Source organism: Dama dama, chromosome 22, assembly GCF_033118175.1.
Source record: "Dama dama isolate Ldn47 chromosome 22, ASM3311817v1, whole genome shotgun sequence".
Classification (NCBI taxonomy): Eukaryota; Metazoa; Chordata; class Mammalia; order Artiodactyla; family Cervidae; genus Dama; species Dama dama.
This window is the reverse complement of record NC_083702.1, coordinates 13490484-13512203: the sequence shown is the minus strand read 5'-3', so window position 1 is coordinate 13512203 and position 21720 is coordinate 13490484. Positions and strand designations below refer to the sequence as shown.

Genomic DNA, 21720 nt, shown 5'->3' with positions numbered 1-21720 from the left:
GCTTGTTTAAGAACGCTCCCAGAAGCATGTTTGCAAAGAAGGAAATAACCCAAATGTCATCCCCAGAAGAACACACCGCCGCACACTCACACAACAGAACTCTCTGGAGCAGCAAAAACATAGACGCTCTTATAACACATATCAACATGGATGAATCGATAAGTGTTAACACGGAACTTCTTCAAAGTTCAGAAGGCTTCCACCCCTCACAAGTCTAAAAACAAGCCCAGCCAAACGATACGGTGTTTAAGGATGCCTACACATGCAGAAAAACTATAAAGAGATACACTTAACACAAACTGTAAGGAGAATGGTTCTCTCCAGGGAGGGTGCTGGGTCTGTGGCCCAGGGAGGACCACAGAGGATTCACGGGTGTAGATGATGATCCTTGAACTACATGGTGGGCACATGTTCATCATATACATTTTCAAACTATATGAATTGAGATATGCTACATTACACATTTTGAAACTTTTAAGCGACCATTGTTTTTGGTTAGTAAAGTGACCTGGAGGAAGCCCGAACGCCTGGCATCTCTTGTCAGCTCAGGTCACGGCCAAGCTGCCCAGCACAGTCCAATCCTGAGTGCACCAGCGGCCATGACCTGCCCTCGGAGCATCCAGGGCAGAGGGCCATGAGACCCCGCTATGTGACTGCAGGCCCAGTCGGCCCGATTCACAGCACCAGGGACAAAGGGAGGCAGGGGAAGGTGTGGTCCGACTGGAGTCAGAGGGAAGGGTGCAGTGAGGCAGGGCAGCTGCAGGCCTGAGCTCTGAACCCCGGCCCTCTACCGCTGCCTTCCACCCCATCCTGCATTCCCATTGCTACCCCGTATGCCCGAGAGCAGAGGACATCCAGAACTCGCCCCAGCCTAACGAGACATCTGGGGCTCTGTCCAGGCCCCAGAGCCCTGCCCAGCACTGTCATGCCAGCCCTGGGCACCTGACCGCAGGAGGGTGGTGACAACACCTGCACCCACTGGTCACCGAGTCCAGCATTCCAGCATCTCTCTCCGAAGCGGGCCTGGACCGGCACCCCCGGCCTCACCTGGGCCCCGGGACAGCCCCACGGGACAGGTGATGCTGTCACCTGTGGGGAAACCCAGGCAGCAGGAGGGGCAGGAGACCCCGATGACACAGGCCTCATTCCTGGGGACTCTGAGTCAGTAGGCCACAGGTCGAAGGGCAGGGTGTCTGTCTGTACAAAGCTGCCTGGGTGACTTGAACCTATAACCCTCGGGAAGAGCCCTGGAGTAGACAGGAAGCCCCCTGAAGGCAATCACCCTAGCATGGCCTCCTGCATGGTACTGAGCTGCCTGACCCAACAGAGAGGATTTGAACTCCACAGCCTTCCTTTCCAGGAGCTTCCCTCGTGGCTCAGACAGTAAAGAGTGCAGGAGACCCAGGTGTGATCCTTGGGTCAGGTTTGATCCCTGAGTCGGGAAGATCCCCTGGAGAAAGGAATGGCTACCCACTCCAGTATTCTTGCCTGGAGAATCCCACGGGCAGAGGAGCCTGGTGGGCTACAGTCCATGGAGTCATTTCCAAGGCCTCCTCCAGGCTCTCAGGAGGCCTGCCAGGACCCGAAGGAGAAGACGGCAGAGCCCATCCGAATGGAAGCACGGTCTGACGCTGTTAAAAGAGATTTCAGGTCCCCTGAGGTCCCAGGGCTGGAGGACAAGCTGGGGGTGACAGCCCTCACCCTCCCCACCACGTGCCATTTTTAACGTCCCAGTCCCAACCCCCCACCGCTCCTGCCGGAAGATTAGCTTTCAAATGTGAACAGGGACAATAGCTCAGAAGACTTAACTCTGCCTGACGGGTTTACCTCCACCTCAAAGCTTCCTAACTGGGACCAAGTAAGCAGGCACATCGCAGCCGGAGGGGAGCGGCAGGCGGCTCCTAAGCTGGATTACCAACGGCAACAGCTTGCAGCCTGAGTGGCACAGCAAGACCTGTCATGGTGGTCACTGCCCAGAAAGCAAAACATCGCTTTCCACAGAGCCCTGGCGCCAAACCAAAGAACATCCTCGTCCTCCGAACCCCAGCCACTTACCAGCCCAGGAAGCTACGCTCTGCTGGCCCCGTCCAGGCTGTTATTACCCATTGTCTCCTGTGTTCAGCCCATTGCATAAGTGCTGGAGACTCTGTCTGGATCACCCTTCTCCCTGGCCTCATCCTCATCTATCCAGCAAACTCCTATTCATCCTTCAAAACCCAGCTGTCACTGTCCTCTCTGTATCTTGTTGCTATTAAGCAGTATTAATTACTGGGTCATTGTAGCTCAGATGGTAAAGAGTCCACCTACAGTGCAGGAGACCCCAGTTCAATCCCTGGGTCAGGAAGATCCCCTGGAGAAGGAAATGGCAACCCACTCCAGTATTCCTGCTTGGAGAATTCCATGGACAGAGGAGCCTGGCGGGTTACAGTCCATAGGGTCACAAAGAGTCGAATACAACTGAACAACTTTCACTTTTTCCTTTTTCAAGAAGCTCTACGGAGACTCACTGCCCAGAACTGTAATTGCCTATTCTACATGTCTGACTCTCTGTCAGGCTTATAGCAGGTGCTCAATAAATGCACGCAGGGCACACTAGCCACAGAGCACCCGATCAGCCCTTCCCACGGAAGAAACAGCAAAGACATAATTCTCTAATGCTTTTTTCTAAACTTGGACACTCTTTAAAAGAAACAGGCAATTTTTCCCTCCCCTTCATCTCTGATGGACACAGACATTTTGGAGAGCAGGTCAGACAGCCACCACCCTGCACGGGAGAAGGGAGAGACAGGTCAAGTCAGGCTCCCGGGATGCATGCAGGGTCAGGGCCACCGCTGCCCCAGCCCAGAATGCTGGGGAGGGTGAGGGGCGCTCAGTGTCCCAGCGCCCCGGGGGGAGGACAGGCCAGGTGACCTCTCCAGCCGCGACTTCCTGGCCGGGAAAGCTGATCCGCCCTGTGCAAGCCCAGTCAGCCGGTCCCCAGCGCTGGAGGCCCCTGCGCACGCAGCGGGCATTCAGGAAATAGTTGCGGCATGAGTGCATGGGCTCGATTGAGACCCCACAGCCCAGTGAGCCCGCCGTCAAGTTCAGCCAAGGGCAGCCGGGCGCACGGAGGCAGGGCAGGGCCGGCCCCGTCCTCCGGGGAGGGCTGTGGAGGCGCCGGTGGCCTTTTCTGTGCTCCTCCGGGGCCGCGGCGGACGGGAGGGGGGACAGGCCTGGGGCCCTTCCCCACCGCGGTGACAGCACTTTCCCCTGTTTCAGCAGGACTCTCTCTCTCCACCGTCCTCCTCCCCGCCCCCTCTTGACTGACACCAACGCTGGCTCTGACATGATTTAAAAATAGATATCAAGACAAGGAAGTTTAATTTTTAATGCTTTGGAAAGGAAGCGAACACAGCCGGCATCCCCTCGCGGCCACGTGCCCGGGACTCCGGGCCTCTGCCCTCCTCCCCCGCCTGACCCACCCTGAGCATCCGCGTGGAGCTGCCCTGTGGGGAGCAGGCTGGGAGCCCCGGGGTTTGAGGGGAGCCTCTCCATGCCTCCTGCTGCCCAGCTTGGCCTGTATGTCCTGCTCGGACTCTGTGCTGACCCCTCAGAGCCCACCCCCGCCTTCCCTGAGAGAAGGCAGCCCACAGACTCAGGACACGCAGGCCACCCCACCCACACTGTGCACAGACCCTGTCCCAGACGTCATGGACCACGGGGCAGCCACGGCGTCCACTGGCAACCAAGCCAGTACCGAATACGTGCCCCCGAGGTGACTGGAGAGCTGAGATCAAGCTGCCCGCACCCAGAGGACAAGTGAACAGCCTGCGGGGCGGGGGGAGGGGGGGGGCGCGGCAAACTAAAGCCCTGCCCCCACATAGAGAGGTTAAACAAGGAGCCCGCCCCCCCCCCCCCCCCCCGACCCAGCCCTGCGCCAGCCTTCCTCCTGCTCCAGCAGGCACCCTTGGCTAATTGGCCTTTATTAAGGAAGCAATCCACAAGGAAGACTTTCCAAAGGGGCCAGAATGTCACCGCTCTGCCAGGCATGATTTAAAGCGATGGGACAGCTCTGCCAGCCATGTGAAAAGTGACCATGATCCTGAGAAGCAATTATGATAGCACCCCCAGCTCTACCACCAGCAGCCCCCCTTCCATACAAGACAGGAACTCAGTGCAGGTTGGGGGGAACTGGGCGGGGGTCACAACGTGCCATCCCGAGAAGGAGACAGAGGCCCCCAGCACTCGGAGCTCCCCCGTACTCAGAGTTAAAAGCCCTGAGTCTTTTGTGCCCTCCTGGAGGGGCTTAGATGCGCCTGATCTCTGCCTGGAGAACTCCACCAGATGGTCCCGGGAGGCCAGTGAGATGGGGCTGACTGTCATGGCCGGAGGACTGGTGGAAGGGCCCCTCGGGTCGGGGAAACGTCTGCCCAGCTCACTTCCTGTCCACCTCGAAGCCAGCCTTCTCTTTGGCCCCGAGGATCTGGGCAGGGTGCATGCAGGCCCAGAGGATCTGGGCAGGGTGCATGCAGGCCCAGAGGAGATGAGCTTCATTCAGGCAGGTTGACCTCTACCCCACCATCTATATCAGGCCCTCAGAAATGCGGCCCCGGGCGCCAACCTGGCTAGCACCAGCTGGCTCTAGTCTGCAGTGCCAGGGGCAGACCTGAACACCACCCCCTCCTCCACCCAGGCAGGCGCCCAGCAGCCTGCAAGGCACCTGCCCTTTCCTGGGGAAGAGAAGGAGGTGGTGCCAGCCCCAGGGCTCCGCCTCTATCCTGCCCCCGCTGATGTCACCCCGGCCCTCACCAATACCAGCACCCCAGAAGCTCCACCCAGCGGCCAGGAACTGAGCCCACTCAGGCCTGCGAGGGGGGCTGCGGTGCAAGAAGGCTGCACCCCTCCTGGCAGCGGGACTCCTCCCCGGCAGGCTCCCTGAGACAGCGGGTGTAGCAACAAGAGGCAGGTCTGGAGAAGAACCAGGTAAGCTTCAGGATCTATGGGAAGATCTCTAGGTATGGACTGCAGGCCTCAGGTTCAACTCTAACGCCTCCTTAGAAAGAAAAGCCTCCTCTGGGGACATGAGCCAGGAGACTAGAGAACGGATGCTACACAATTCCTGACAATCGCTCTGGGTCCCCGAGGGCTCAGCTCTGACCAGACTGCTCGCCTCCTGGCCCCCAGCCTCTCACTCCCGGCTGTGCTTTCCAGGAGGGCTCTCCAGGGGTCCTGCCTCATCAACAACCCCACCCGCCTTGGCTCTTTCTCTCCTGACTTGGCTCTTCCCTCCACGGCTCCCCCCATCTTGGACCCCCAAGCACCTCCTGCAGGAAGCCCCTGCCACACTGGAGTGCAGGGACCACCAGCCCAAATCCTGGCCGAACCTGCTCCTTCCCCTCCCAAGAAACACAGTGCCCACCACTGTCACACACACACAAGCATCCGTTTCTCTTGTGCTGATTTCCCGTCTCTCCTAAAGTCTGGGCCTTATGTCATCATCTCATATGCTACTAGCATGAAAGAACTGGGTCTCTGAGACTCCAAATTTTTCCCAGCTCATAGCATGTCATGAGAAATCTGAAAATACTAGGTAACCAGAAAAGTCAGAGACTAGGAGAGAGTGACTTCTTGCCTGGTAAAAGATAGGTGGGAGGCGCTTTCTTAATAGGAGAAGTAAATTTTTTCACTGTAACCAAAAGGGAAGGCCATTCCACCGACTGGCTTGTTCTCCTCGGGATTGAAAGTCACTTGTCACCCTACAGCTAAGCAGCTAGGAGAGCCTGCACCACTGATAAGTTTGAGAACTGACTTCTCCTCTCCATCAAGTGGGATGTGGGAACCCCTACCCCACGTTTGAATTTTGTGCGCTGATCCTTCGTCCATTCACCCACAAACACATAACTATTAATAGTGCCTTCTATGTGCAGGGCGAAGGTCTCTAAATTCCTGGAGAAATGAAGAGGCAGTCATACCTCCTCCGGCCAGAAGGTGGCGGGGTGGGGGTGGGGAGGAGCGCAGCTGAGTGGGAGGTACTGGCCAGGGCAGGGAGCATCCCATGAGGGTCTTTCTAGTAAGAGAGGGGCGTGGGCAGAAAGGGTGGTTGAGACCATGAACAAGGGCAGAGAGGGAAGCCATGCCCAGTGAACGGGCCACATTCCTGCAAATCCGTAGGCACCAGAGAAACACACACGGGTGCTTGACTGACACTGATGCTGGCAGACCAGCAGAGGACCAGCAGCAGCTGCCCAAAGGCGGCCCCAGAATCATTCCTGACATTCCCATGGATCTGCCCCAGTCTCCCCTCACCACGGGACAGGTAACACCTTACAGCCGTGGCTGGAGGACCCCAGGCCATGGAGGCATCTGGGGAAATCCCACTCAGACCATCTCAGACCAGGTTCCTGGGAAGAGAAGGGACGGGGGCTCCCTCCCCAGAGTGAAGGCAAGCAGGCAGGACATCCCGTAACTAAGGAGGTGAGGCTGTGAGGGAGACCATCACGACTGCTCACCCTCACTAGACTGCAAAGGAAACCAGTCCTTGGGGATGAAATGATTTGCCCAAGGTCACATGAAGAGCTAATGCAGAACCAAGGCCGGAGGCCAGGCTTCTTCCTGCCCTGGCCTGAGGGCTCCGCATCTATGAGAAAACTCACCCTGCCCAACCCTACACACCCACAAGAGTTTTTCAGTTCAAGTGGGTCAGTTCACACAAACGCTTGAACGCCGAAGCACACTGCGCCCAGCCCACTGCACTGAGTGACTCCCCCGCCCACCCCGCCACCCCTGGGGACTCCTCCTGGACCGTGGGCAGCTGACAGCCTCCAGGAGGCAGAAGGACAGCCCTGGGGCAGAGCCAAACATCTGTGCTGACTACATACATCTGGGCTCTGGAGGAGAAAGGCGAAGGCAGAAGTTGGGCTGAAGGAAGAACCAGATATGAATGTAAGAAGTTTTCAGATTCACCAAACTATTATAGATATTTCTCATGCACACAGGGGAGGGAGGAGAACAGCAGATGAAGAACAATTCTGAGCTGCCCCACCCACTGACACCTCCCCTGGAACATCATCTCTTACCAAGGATGGGGCACGCCCTTTGTCCCTTCCAGTCTCTGGGTTCCACGGCCAGAGCACATGGCTGGCCCATTCCCTGCCCAGTCCACTGCAATCCCTCAAAAGCAGCTGCCGCCACCCGATGGCAGCAACCCTCCCACGTCCTCCCTCTCCCCGCAAGCCCCAACTGGGGGGAGGGGGGCAGCGGGCAGAGCTGCAGGCCAGCGGGCCCCCTTGGCCTGGGACAGGGCCCCCGCCCAGCTTTTCCTGGGATTCACTGGAAGGAGTGGGGAGGGACGTGACCTCCACCACTCACCCACCTCATGCCCATAAAATGCTGCAGACTGTGTTCTCCTACATGCAGGAGAAATACAAGAAGAAACTCGGAAAACCATCTGCACTTCTGCCTGAATTCAACTCAAGGTCACAGCTGTTAAAAATTCCGACCCCACACCTATTTCTGCACAGGACCCAGTTGGAGGCACCAGTTTCTTGGGGACGGGGGTGGGGTGGAGGAGGTGGCGGCAAACTTCAGCAGCCTCCTAGGAGTAGAACAAGTCTCTCCTGGAAGAGTTGCAGTCTTCATTCAGCCACCAAGGAGAGAGAAAGATGTATGAGAGAGGGAGGGGAACTGTGTTTTAAGACCCACTTACCGCTGTGCAGAGAGCTGGGCCGTGCTGCTCGGTAGGGGGAGAGGGTATGTGCTTAAGCAAAGAGGAGAGGCCAAGGCAGGCGAGACACTCGGAAGGACTTACCCAGAATATCAAATTGAAGAGGAACATCATGTACTTGAGGCAGCACAGGCAGCCCCTGGCCATGTTGCACTTCTTAAATTCTAGGAGGAAAACAAAGGACAGGTCCAGGTAAAACACCACGTACTTGCTGCCTTTGGGCGCATTGTACTTGTCGGTCTTCACGCCGGCTTCGGCGTGGCTCTGGCCGCGGGAGCCAGCGGTGCCGTAGAAGGCGCCGGCCGTGAAGCCGCGGCCGAACGGGCGGCCCGAGGTGGACGGCTTGGCAAAGTCCGAGTCCTTGCTGTCCAAAGATGGACTCCGGTGGATAGAAGAATCCTCGCTACTCGACTTCTCCATGCTCGCGTCGCTCCCGGGGGGCGCGGGGGGCGGGGGGCATCGCTCCCGGAGTGGCACGGAGGGGGCGCCCGAGAAGGGCGCGGGGCTGCAAACGGGTCGGAGGAGCCTCGCACGCCCTGGCTCAGTCCCCGGGCGCGCCGCCGGCCGGACTCCGCGCTGGGGCCGGGATGGGGGTTGTGGGGGGTGGGGGAGTCAGGGCCCCGCTCCCCACCGGCCGGCCCGGGAGGGCTCTGCGGCGCGGCTTGGCTGCACGCACGCTCCCCGGGCGCCGGCTGGCCGGCGTAACTTAGCGCCTCTGGAGAGGCTGCGATTGTATTTCTCGATCCCAAACGTCAGCTCGCCTCCCAGGCGCTACACCGCCGCTCCACGCGAGGCACCGGGGCGCCGGGCTCGGGCTCCCGGGCACACCTCTCTCAGTCAGCCCGGCCCGGCCACTTTGCGAGCGCCCGCCTCCTCTCGCCCCGCGACTTTGCGGAGCTGCCCCGGGGCCCTGGGCTGCCGGGCGCGCGCGCGGCGGCTAGTGACGAGGGATCCGCCGCAGCTGCAACCACCGCTGGGCTCCCCCTGCGAAATCCCGGCCCGACTCCCGACTCCCGACTCCGAAATCGCCGGAGCCCCCTCCCCGGCCCTCGGCCCCGCCCCCTGGCTTGCATTCGGCCAATGAGCGCCAGGCCTGCAAGGGGGCAGCCCCCCCCTCCCCGATGACACCACGGCTTTAATGGGATTAGCGTTCTGCCGGTGCCTACACCAGTGCGCCGCGAGCCCATCTAAATGTCAAGGGCTCCGGAGCCAGGGTGAACCAGAACCTTCATCGCAAGGCGCTGGCCTCTTCCAGGGGAGAGAAGGGGGCGGGAGGGGAAGAGAACGGCTGGAGGAACCACGATCCAAGAAAACCAGAGGAAAGGGCTGGGGAGGACTGGAGGGGACAGAAGCGCGGCCACAGACGAGCTGTCTGCCGCCCCCTGTGTCCACGGGGCCTTTCCGAGCCGGGCGCACGGTCTGCCGGCTGCACACACACCCAGAGGCTGGCGCGTCTGCACACGTGGGTCTGGCTGGGGCGAGCTGGGAGAGGGGGACCGCAGGGGAGGCGCGAGGTGTCGGAAAGGCGCCGGCGACCCGCGCCGCCCGCCCCGCCCCCCTCCGCGCACGCGCGCGCGCACCCGCGGCTCCGGAGGCTCTTACAGCTGCGCGAGCTCCCCCCACCCGCCCGCACACCCACCCCTGCCCCGCGCTCCGGGCAGGACCCCCATGCGGCTGAGAAGAGTAGACGGCCCAGGTAGGGTCCTGCCTTGCCCCTCTGAATCCTTCCTCGCCTAGGGTGACACCGGGGTGCGCGGGGGCTACCGGCTGCTCAGGGCGCAGCACCAAGAACGCTCGGGCCGAGGGCTTGGGAGCATCCAGGAGCCCTGCATCCTACCGCGAGACACCAGCTGCGCCCCGGGCTCGCGCGGAGGTCTGCACTGCCCAGTTGGCAAATAGAGAAGACCAGAAGACGCGGGGAGAGGCACCTCTCTTCGCCACCAGCCAGAGGGTGAGAGAGCCCCAGAGCACCCCCGGCCCTGTATCCCACGCCCAACACCGCGCCTGGCCGTCCGGAGGCGCTGCCTAGGGCAGCTGGCTGGGGTGTGAGGGTGCCATGTCCTCCCCGGATCCCGTCAGACATTTACTCCACACCTGCTCTGTGCTGAGTGCCCAGGTCCCCGGGGAAAACGTATGAGGTGTGCCGCTCCTGCCCTTCCAGCCAGGAAGACAGAAGGGCCTTAATCACCAAGACCACCAGCAGGAACAGAGCTACCAGGCGGCTGTGGCCAAGGGGGACGTTCATTCTGACCAGACCCTCATCACGATGTTCCGCAGGGCCCCAGGCTGCTGAATCTGCATCTTGGGGCTGGAGGCAGGCCGGCATTCCGGGGTGTGGCCACTTATTCTGAGGACACCTCAGCTTCTTTAAAGAGACCAGCAGCGGTGCTACTATCCCAAGCCCCTTCCCCACTCACACGGCAGCCCAGAAACGGAACGCAGTGTGCATCACAACCATGGCAACTTGCCATCCCCTGGTTGGGCGCTGCGGTCCCATGGGTGCCGTGCACACGTGCACGGCAGACGTCCAGTTAACTCTGATGGACGCCATGGCCACCCGACTGGACCGGCTAAGGCCTCTTGTCCACTTCATCCTGGACCAGCTCTGGAAGGCTCTCAGCAGCACTTCATTCTCACCACATCACTTCTTTGATGCGGGAGAGATCATACCAGCTGGAGAAACCTGTTTTTCACTCTGAGCTGAGATTTTAGTGTGTGATCAGGGCGAGGTAGTTCACCTTTCTGAGGTACCATCTCCTCCTCTTTAAACCGGGGTTTGTAGAGCCCACCCCCTAGAGGAGCGGGCCAGTGTGAGAATCATCTGAGGATGCTGAGTGCTGTCCAGGGGCTGTCATCGCTAGTCTCGGGATGGGCACTTGGAGTAAGTCAGGGCCCCCCAGGCTGGCCCTCTCTGCCTTCTAATTTCCTTTCAACTTTCTCTTCTCCCCAACTCACACTGTCCTGGACTGTTCCACACTCATTTCCGATTATACGTGGATCCCTGCCAGTAACTATTTCCTCAGCAACTGACGGCATGGGGGAAGCAGGGGGGCCAGGGGGGTGGGCAGGACCACAAGCAGGCAGGAGAGGAGGAGGCGCTGTCCAGTGTAACCAGACCTCCGCTCTGCTCCTCCTGGCCTTGCTCGTCAAAAGGGCACTGAAGTCCCAGTCATCGGCTGACCCACAAAGCCTCAGTGAGCTTCCACGAGGGCATGCAACTTAGTCATGATCAGAAGAATAACAGCAACTCCGATATACAAGTCCCCAGTGTATCCCAGGCACCAAGCATCAGCCACAATCACCCACAGAATCCTCAGACAGGCCTGCAGGATCGAGATTGTTATCACCCCCATTTTACAGTTAAGGAAACGGTGCTTTCAAAGCCCATGCTCTTTACTCCCTTGAGCTCCAAACCCAGTTCCTGCCCTTAGGAATCTGCCAGTCTAACAGACAGAATCCAAAACATAACAGGGATGGGACTTCCCTGGTGGTCCCGTGGCCAAGAGTCCGAGTTTCCAATGCAGAGGACCCAGGTTTGATCCTTGGTCTTGGAATTAGGTCCCACATGCTGCAACTATTAATAAGAGTTCCATGCCACAGCTAAAGAGCCTGCATGCCACAGGTAAGACCCGGTGCAGCCAAATAAAGAAAACTTAAAAGAAGAATAAAAGTGTAACAGGGAGCCTGGTGAAAGGTCATTAGCAGAAGGAGCCGAGTAAGGGGCAAAGGGGAGGGGGCTGGTCAGGGCAGTGCTGCTGGGCCAATGGTCAGCAAAGGGGAGCCCCTGGCTGCTGTCCCCTAGTTGGGCAACCAGTCCCATGGGTGCTGTGCACACATGGGGGGCAGATGCCCAGTTAACTCTGATGGACCCCACGGCCACCCGACTGGACTGGCTAAGGCCTCTTGTCCACTTCAGCCTGGACCAGCTCTGGAGGGCTCTCAGCTGCACTTCATTCTCACCACATCACTTCTTTGATGCGGGAGAGATCATACCAGCTGGAGAAACCTGTTAGATCAGCCCTGCGTGATCTTATAGAGGGCTGGAAGAGGAAGGGGTTCAGGGAGAAGGCAGTCTGCAAGACAGGAAGCGAGTCCCTGAAAGGAAGCAGCTCTGGAAAAGCCGGAGAGGAGCCACGGGAAGGCAGTTTCAGCTAGCAGCTTTGTCCTCCGTCTACCACGAAAAGACCATGCATCAGTAATAGACAGCTCATCGCCGGCAGGACGCCCAGGGACACTGGGAGAGACAAACATGAGGGAGACGTGGCCATAGGCCCCAAGGAGTTCACGATGCAGGGACCAGACCAGCCTTCCACCCCACTCCAGACCGTCCCTGGAGAAGCTCACACACAGCAGAATGACAGAGCATGCACGAGCCACAGTGTGCAGAGTGAGGACAGCGCAAAGCTGGAGCGCGGCCCCCCTTGGAGAAGGGCCAGCCAGGACAGGCGAGGCAGGAACCAGCGAGGGAACAGTTAGGGGACCTTCAGGGGCAGCGAGGAGATGGGGCCTTGGGGTGCGTCACAGTGAGCTACCTGTGAGGCCTCACATGAAACACGAGGAGTTTGGGCTTCATCTCGGGGCTTCCCAAACAGCAGGGCATGGCATAGACTCGGGGCCTTAGGAACTGAGCCTGGCAGCAGGGTGGAGAGGCAAGGTCGGGAGCTGTGCTGACTCGGTTTCTTGGACTTCAGGCACAGAGGGAACACCAGAGAGAGAAAGTGATGGGAGAGAGCATCCCCCCTTCCAGGTCCTCATCGACTTGCCAGGCTCAGGAGAGCCGGAAGGTACAGACCGCCCTTGAGGATCTCAGAGCATGTGAACAAGGCAGAGATGACTTTTTTTTTAATTAAACAACAACGACAAAAAGTGAAGCAGGTACAGAATTCCCAGAGGAATGAAGGGATGTGAATACATGAAATCTCTGCTGCCCAGCAGCTGGGGAGGTGAGGGTTTCAGAGTGAACACCAAGCTCTCCGCCTCTCCCTGCACTCCTCGGGCCTCTGGGCTCTTGCCCACCTGCACACATCGGAGCTGACGGGCCACACAGACTCCCTCTGGTCCTGCACTGAGGTCTCTGTATCTGACAACGTGTGTGGCTTGTGAGGCATCCTGGACCTCTGAGGCTCAGACAAGGGGGCCCCACCGGAATTTAGGTGAGGCGGGGAGCACTTGGCATCCAGAGGGCCTGACCTCAGAGAAGAAGGGGAACTTACTCTCCTCACCTCAATGTTTTAAACTCCAGAATTGAGATCGTCTTCAGCAATATATTGCTAAGCAAACTGTTTGTGGATAGATGGTATCAGAAGGAAAGAAGGATGGACAGATGAACAGATAAAGAAGATGTGGGGTACGTGGAATCTAAAAAGGCATGATGAACTAAAAATGAACTTACAAAACAGAAAAAGATTCACAGACTTGAAGAACAAACTTAGGGTTGCCGGGCAAAGGATGAGGGGAAGAGATGGTTAGGGAGTTTGAGGTGGACATGAACACACGGCTAAATTTAAAATGGATAACCAACAAGGACTTACTGTATAACACATTGAACTCCGTTCAGTGTTTTGTGGCAGCCTGGATGGGAGGGGAGTTTGGGGGAGAATGGATACAGGGGTATGTATGGCTGAGTCCCTTCGCTGTTCGCCTAAAGCTATCACAACATTGTCAATCGGCTATACCCCAATATAAAATAAAAAGTTTAAAAAAAAAAAGATGTATATACAGATGTATATCCAATGGAACACAACTCAGCCACAAAACAGACCCTGCCATTAACAACAACACAGAAGGGTTAAGTGAGACAAGTCAAAAGGAGAAAGACAAATCCCATGTGATCTCACTCAAGTGTGGGATATCAAACAAATAAATAGAACAAAACAAGCACAGAGACACAGAGGACAGAACAAAGCCATGGGGTGTGGGAGGGGGTCAGCTGCGTGGTGACGCATGGAAACCACACTCTTGGGGGCAAGCAGCAGCAGGGCACACAGAAGTCAAAGTACCACGTGGCACCAGTGAAACTTACATGTTATAAACCAACATTACCTCCACGAAGGTTCAAAAGAAAGAGGTCGAGGGAAGGATGGAGAGGCCCCTGGCATAGGCCACATCCCCGGATGTTCGCAAGAAGGTTCACCCAGCAGGGGGAGGTGAGGGGGGTCCAGGGTGGGGCAGAGGCAGAGAGGCAAGGGGAAGAGGCCTCCTATTTGCTGTGGAAATTAAACAGCTCCAGGGTCAAGAGTCACCAGACCTGGCTAGGATTCACGAAGGACGATAGTGATGGTAAAGGGTCGGGGTAGAAAGGAACTAAAGGTCAACGAGGTACTGTCATTTGGATCAACGAGTATAATTATTACAGTAGCTATGGTCCCAGTCCCCATCTGATCAAGAGGTGACTGAACAGAGAAAGATACGAGACAACACATAATCAATATAAAGTGTTCTTTGGCTCAGATTCTAAGGGCGGATGCTGGTGGGCCCTCCTAAGGGTTTACCTGGGCCTCACCTGTCTTCTGAGCCCCGAGCATGCATACCCAACCCCTGTGCTTGCATCCCCATGCAGCGTCACGAGGGCAGCTCCAATCTCTCAAGCCCCATGGACTGACCTCGCCCCTGCCCTGCGCCACTGGGAGCACTTCTCAATAAACGGCCTAAACACCCATCCCAGCACTCACGCCGGAGCCCAGGATCCATCCCAACTCCCCACTGTCGGTGCTCCACCTCCAATCAAACAGGAGTCCATTCGATGAGCCACCTTCTTCTCGCTGGCTCCAAGGGCACCGCCCTGGGCCAGCTCCCTCACAGTTCGGGGAGGATTCTCCTTCCCACCCCTTCTCCAGGGAGCGGTCACCCCATCTTCTCATTCACCCTGCTCTCTTAAGGCCCTCGTGTCTTCTGTTTTGCTGATATTGTGTGTGTGTGTGTGTGTGTGTGTGTGTGTGTGTGTGTATGCATGCACGCGCGCACACGTTGTATTTGCTATTCTACTCTTCGACTACAATCCAAAGTCCTAAAGCGACCTCAGAGGTCGGGCTGGACTGGCCCTTGCCCCTCTCTCCAGCCCACTGTGCTCCAACCAGCGAACCCTCGGAGCTCACCCTCCTCAGAGACTTGGCCACTGCTGTCCCCTCTGCCTGGAATGCTCTTCCTCAACTCGCCGCCTGAGGACACACCTTTCTTCCCATCCCTGAGCTCTTGTGAGTTCTTCACAACAGTCCCTTCCGGTTGTCTGCCTCCTCCCCGCCCCTGCCGTCTGAATTAACGCCTGAAGCCTCAGAGCCCCCCTCCCCTCCCTTGCAGCACTTTGTCTGCTCGGAAGCACGTTTACCTGGGTGACAGTCTGCTGTCCGGGTCTCTGACCTGACCAGAAGGCCCAGGGCAGCGGGGGCTGTGTCCAGGACAACCACTGACCAGCAGCAGGACCACTGAGTGATGATGAACAAGGAGGCACTCAAAGGAGGGGTGCGTGGGGCTGGGTGACCAGCATCCCCTGGAAGGGCTTCCCGGGTCCCCACCTGAGGAGCACAGCTTCAAGCCGCCAGTTACCTGGTTCCTCAACTGCAGGGCAGGAAGTCTGCACTGGTTGCTTTTCTAAGGCTCTTGCCAGCCCTGAACCACCTCCCACCCCCCAACCCAAAGACATGGGACCCACCCTGCTTCTCAGGCAGGATGGGTTAGGGCAGGAGGGAAAGCATCTTGGTGGGCAAAGGCTGGAGAAGCCAGAGGGAGAAGGCCACCAGGACGTCCCAGCAGAAATGAGGCTTCATGGGACGTGAACTGCAAAGAACAGAGCGGGTTCAGCAGAAACAACCCCGGATGCCAGGTGCTCCCCACCCCTGCCCACTCCCCACCCCCCGCCATCCTCCGAATCTCACTTAGGAATCTCCCACCAGGACAAACCTCCCTGGTCTTCCCCACACCCAGTCTTGGCACCTCCCTCCCCCACCCTGCCTGCCCACAGCTGGGCTGGGGCCTGTGCTCAGAGCCCCAAGGCACCCGGGTCCATCCCCCACCCACCACCGAGCTGCCCGCTCAGTGCCATCTGGCCCCAGACCTGGAGCCCTCAAGGGCAAGTCTCGTCCATCATCTTTGTACCCCAGAGCCAGGGCCCAGCACTCAGGAGCCGTGAAATCACCACTCAACACACTCAGGGAGAGGGCGGGCCTCCTGGGGGCCTGGAGCAAGATGACAGAAGGATGGGCCTTGCCTGAGGGCGGGCGGGGGGCGGGAGCGGTGGTGAGCGCTGTCATGCCTCCTCTTTGAGCAGGCTTACAGGGCGGGGGCGCAGGCTGGAGCCCACCGGGGAGCTGCCCACCCTGGGCTCTCAGGCCCTCTTCTCCAGGTGAGTCCCAAACGAGCGCCCCAAGTCCAACCAAGTGTCCCAGTCAGGTCCCCCCCGGGAGGGCCTGCTGCACGGCGGGCACTCACCACGCCAGCCCCTCCCGGATGCCCGGAGCCAGGAGCACCAGCAATGAGCACTTTCACGGAGGGCAGGCGGCTCCCGGAGGTGAGATAAGAGGGGGCCCGCAGGCACCGGGCAGCGTGGTAAAGCCCTGAGGTTACCGCCATGCACCAGTGGATTTTCCTGACCCAGCAAATCCAATATTCCTAAACCGCTCCGTGGAGGGCACGGACTGGCCAGCCGGAATGGTGCGCTCTCTGACCCAGTGGCTGGCCTGGGCAGGGGGCGCTCATGCAGCTGGGACTCTCCCCCAGTTCGGGAGCTGCTGCCTGGCTCCCCCGCCACTGAACCACTGCAGGAAGAGCAGACAGCACAGAGATGCTCTCAAGATGGAGAAAGAACACAGGCCGGGCAGCCCCCCACTGCCTGCTCTAAAGCCATGGTGGAGGGGAGCCTGCACACACACACACACACACACACACACACACACACACACACACACACACACACACACAGCCAAAGGGAACAAGAGAACAAGAAGCCCAGGGTGGGGGTGGATAGTGGTGGGGAAGCCCTACTAGGCATTGCTGTTGGGGAGAAGCAGAGAACTGGGCTGTCTGAAGACTCAGGTCTCAGGGCCTGAAGCCAAGTGGTCTCTGGACCACTGGCCACTCTGTATGGTGAGGCTCTCCCCCTCCATGCCCACGCAAGCTGCCCAAGTCCAGGCAGCCACCGTTCAGGGTGCTGCCTGCCCAGGGGGCCTCAGAGAAGCGTCTGGTACTCCCCAGACCTGGCGGCATCTCTCTCATCTCAGAGTGCTTGAGGTCAAGACGGTCACAGACCACATGCTCTAGTCTACTGTTCAGGCTACCGAAACCCTCAGGAGAGTCCTTTCGGCAATGTCTAGGGTTGCTCCGGCAGACGGTCACTCGCTGTCGTAACCTAGCTGCATGCGATGCAGACCCAGACTCGCTCAACCCTCACACAATGCACGCAGCCTCCCCAGCCCACCTGCCCGCCTTCCCGACGTCTACTCACCTCAACACGTGCATCGGACACCCCCCGACCTCCGCCCTCATCCTCTCCTGTGGGTGCTCATCTTGCTAGCTCACCACCATGTGTCCTCTCCCCAGAGGCCCTCTCTGGGGTCACCGGCCAGCTCTGGTCACCTCCTGAACCCTGGGGAGCTCAGATGTCCAGGCTGGAGCTCAGAGAATGTGGCTGGGCTCCGTGAGGCCTGAAGCGTCTGGGTGACTGCGTGTCACTCACCCCCAAGCTCCGGCCCCGAGGGGCGCATCCATGTCCCCGTCGGGCCAGGCGCCAGGACACACCTGCTTGTCCCCTCCCCCACCTGCTGCCGGAGGAAATGCCAGCCCGTGGCCTCGGGCAGAGGGCTCCTCACTCCTAACAGAGATCTCTCCTTATGCCAAGTGGTTTGCCCGGGCCCAGGACTGGACCCTGCTCCTATGTGTGGAGCTCCTAGACATGGAGCCATCCCTCATGCACAGGGGGAGGAAAGAAGTCGGGGCGGGGTGGCCCTCAGGCTCTAGGACCACCCAGCCAGAACAACAGCCAGTCCCCCTTCCCCCACACCGGCCGACATAGGACACGTTCTGGAAATCCCAGGGACCACGCCAACACCCCCAGCACACTCTGTGTCAGCCACAGTCAACGCATCCCCATGCTCTGACCTCACAGAGCAGGAACCAGGTGCAGGTGCCAATGACAGAGGCCGAGGCCACGCCCCCCAAGACCCCGGCCATGGTAGAGGAGGGATGATGACCAGGGTGGGCTGTCCACGTCTAACAGCCAGCTCTCTGGGGCAAAGCCCAGATCTGTGGTGCTCACCACTTTCCATGGTGTAAATATTCCCCCGTGGCCATTTTCAAGCTACCGATAGTGTGACAAATAGCTGGCAATGTTCCTGCTTATTTACTACCAGGCTCTTGACCACTGGGACAGCAGGCTTTGGCCAAGCCCTGCAACAGCCCAGCTCCCTCCATCCAGGGGAAACTCCAAGGCAAGGAGAAGAAGCCAGCACCCTGCTCATCCTCCCAGGAGAAGTCACATGTCAGGGTGGGGACAGGAGTAGACACGTCATGGGGAGGGTCCTGGGATCCCCCACAGGTGGCCTAATGACCCAGAAAGACCACAGACGTCGGCTCCTGGATTACCGTGACCCTCTCAGGTAAGGCAGGCTTGTGGATTCCCTGGGAGCTCAGACAGTAAAGAATCCACCTGCAATGCAGGAGACCCAGGCTCGATCCCTGGGTTGGGAAGATCCCTGGAGAAGGGGATGGCTACCCACACCAGTATTCTTGCCTGGAGAATCCGACGGACAGAAGAGCCTGGAGGGCTACAGTCCATGGGGTCGCCCAGAGTCAGACACAACTGAGCGACTTTCACGACTACTGCTGAGGTTAAGTCAGGCCAGATCGCAGCTCTGCTCCAAGCCCTCTAACGGCGCCCATCTCTCCCACAGTAAAAGACAATGATCTTACAGTATTTTCAGTCGACACACACACGTCCATCCCCCTCCTCCCTCCACTTCAGCCCCTCAGTCCTCCCGGCTGCGTTTCATGGGAGAGCCTGTACCCTGGTTGTTCCCTCCTCTGGACACTCCTCTCCCAGGGGTCTCCTCGACCAGCTCCCACCTCCGTCACAGCTGCCACCTCCCCAAGGGCTGCCTGCTGAACCCCATACCTCCCCAGCACGCCCAGCATCACCGGGCCCTGCTCTTTCCACAGCACTCAAACCCATTATTCAGCGCTGTTTGCTTTATTAATTGATGGTTTACGATCTCTCTCCCCCATCAGAACTAAGCTTCATGAGGGCAGGGATTTGCTGTGTTTCATGAATTGCTGTTTTTCCACGGCCAAGAGCAGCTTTACACATGGCAGATGCAAGTACACGCATGCTCAGCCATCCGACTCTTTGCGACCCCATGGACTGTAGCCCACAAGGCTCCTCTGTCCATGGGATTCTCCAGGCAAGAATACTGGAGTGGGCTGCCATTTCCTCTTCCAAGGGATCTTCGGAACCCAGGGATCGAACCCACAATCTCCTGTGTCTCCTGCATTTGCAGGCAGATTCTTTTACCACTGAGCCACAAAGGAAGCCCCTCACACTTGGCAGGTATCCAGTACACATTTGGTGAGTGAAGGCAAGGCCAGAGGAGGCGTCTGCCAAACCCAAGAGGAGGAAGTTGGGGAGCAAGGGGCCCAGTGGTCAGTGTCCACCTGGCTGGGACTCAAGGTGCCCTTGACCTGGCGCCCTACCCAGGATCTCCTTTTCTCATTTAGACTGCACAGGACCCCCATGTGGCTAACTCTGAGCAGTACCAAGGGCCAGGGCCAAATAGGACGCCGGGTCTGACAGTCTGACACTTCAGCGGGAGGCCCTGCAGTCAGGTCCGAGGCCTTCCCTAAAAGGTCTCAGGAAAGACGAACTCCCTGCTTCCCCCTCTGTACCTGCTACACCTGAACCCCCAGCCTTGCAATCAGGAGACGCCCCCAAAGAGCACTGTCCACGCACGGGTTAGAGCCACTGATGCCCCAAATCCAGGCAGCTGCCCCATCCCGCCTCGGCGGGTGCCCCACACGCACAGCGGCCAGCTCACCGGCTATTTTAAGCTCCGCGGCCCAGATGCAGCACACTGCCCGGGCAGGCTGGTGGCCCGGGGCGGAGGCAGGGGCTGCTAACTCATGGAGGAGCGCTGACCTGGGGAGCTCCCGAGAGGGCTGGGCATCTTCTGCGACCACAGCCCTCCAGGAGGGACTGGAAACTCCCGTCCACACCCTCGAAAGCACCAGCCGTGAGAAAGTGAGTCCAGGGCTGCCCGGGCACACCCAGATTCCACGGCTGAATGTGACCCCTGAGTCTCCACATCAGAATGAGTGCTAGCCCCACCCTGCCTGCCCCCAGAAATGCCAACACACTGGAGCTCCCGCTGCACCCGCTCTCTGGGGCCCGACGACGTGAGACAGACCACGCGGCAGATGGAAGACCCGGGGAGGACCCACGCCGGAGCCCCCAGCCCCTTCTCCACCTTGGTTTCCTCAGCGGCCACTCAGTGTTGGCTCATGACCGCACTCAACAAACCCTTGTTGACCAAATGGCTGCTTCTAAATGTGTTCTCAACCACATGGGATGGAAGCGCGAGAGACACAGCCCAGTCTTAACAGCTGGTATCAGTATCAACGCTACTGAGTACAATTCTGCCAGCCCCATGTGGCACCAAGCCTGACGATAAAGACCACGGGACCGGGCTTCAACTGGTGGCTCAGTGGTAAAGAATCCGCCTGCCAATGCAGGAGATGTGGGTTCGAGCCCTGCTCCCAGAAGATCCCACAAGCCGAGAAGCAACTACACCCGTGCCCCACAACTATTGAGCCTGTGCTCTAGAGTCCGGGAGAAGCAACTACTGAAGCCCATGTGCCCTCGAGCCTGCGCTTTGCAGCAAGAGAAACCATCACAGTGAGACGTCCAAGCACAGCAAAGAAGAGCAGCCCCCGCTCACCACATCTAGAAAAAAGCCCATGCAGCAACAAAGACACCGTGCCGCAAAGAAAACTTAAAAATAAATTAAAAAAAAAAAAAAAAAACATGGAACCAAGGAATCAAGAGAGTTCAGTGACGAGACCAGAGCGCCCCAAGCTGCAGCCTTTCCAAGGAGGGCGGCCACCACCCAACTCCACGGGGACGTTTACACCCGTGTTCTCTGGGAAAAGGGTCCCCTGAAGTTGTGCAACACGAGGCCCTGCTCCAACCCACCCACCTCCATAGGACGTCCAGCAACCAGGAGCTGCCTTCCTTGAGAAGCAGCGTACAGAACAGAAACCCCGGGGCGAGCTCTTCCCACCCCCAGCCTCCTGCCGCAGGACATCGGCAAGCCCAGGGCAGGACAGGTCACACACCTGGGGCTCTGGCCACATCCTCCAGCTCTAATTGCTCCGTTGAAGCAACATCAGAGCAAGAGAGGAGGGAAGGAGACCCAGAAGGTGCTGTAATTAGGGAGCTCTGTGACCTAGCTCCTTGCTCCCGTCCACCTCGAGATGGATCCAGCCACCCACACCTTAAAGAAACAGACTCACCACCTGCACTGGGGGAGGAAGCGGGAAATTCCTTGAATTTCCTTGTTGGAGGAAGATTTCCAGAAGCTGTGGGTCTTCAGAGACCACTGGGTCCACTCCTCCTCCCCTCCCCTGGCAGCCCCTTCCCCTGGCCTCCGTCCTTCCAGACTCTTCCTGAATATTTCTATTATAACTATAAAAGCAATGGCAGCAGCCTGCATTGACAGAAGATTAAAACGTTCCTTGTTGAAAGGGACTTCACACAAGTGACTCTCCCCAAAGTCGGGGCAGAGACAGCGTCGTGTAGAAGGCAAAGGGATGTGTACTAAGGGCCCCATACCACCCATCCGAACCCACGTCCCCTCAGCGAGCCATCCAGGCCCTCAAGTCAGAGTCCTCGGATGTCTGGTACCAAAGTCGGAATTTCTGGAGGTAGTTACTATGATAACCTCCCCTGTGACCGGGCCCTCCCCTTGAGAAGGTGGTTAACTGGACTCACTAGCCAAGCAACAACTCAGGTTCCCCCCCCCCAACCTCTAGGAAATCTT

At 58.5% G+C, this 21720-nt stretch overlaps 1 protein-coding gene across 3 annotated transcripts in view; it reads right to left on the bottom strand.

The window, feature by feature from the left end:
* Positions 1-21720, bottom strand: part of TSPAN9 (tetraspanin 9) — a 187817-nt gene that overhangs the window by 66864 nt on the left and 99233 nt on the right. For 2 of the 3 annotated variants that reach the window (XM_061124706.1, XM_061124705.1), the window contains exon 3: positions 7787-7866. In XM_061124706.1, coding sequence (XP_060980689.1) covers positions 7787-7849 — 63 coding nt within the window. In that variant the 5' untranslated portion in view covers positions 7850-7866. Of the gene's footprint in view, positions 1-7786; positions 8123-21720 lie in introns of those variants that run through there. The other variant, XM_061124704.1, reaches the window with a different exon arrangement.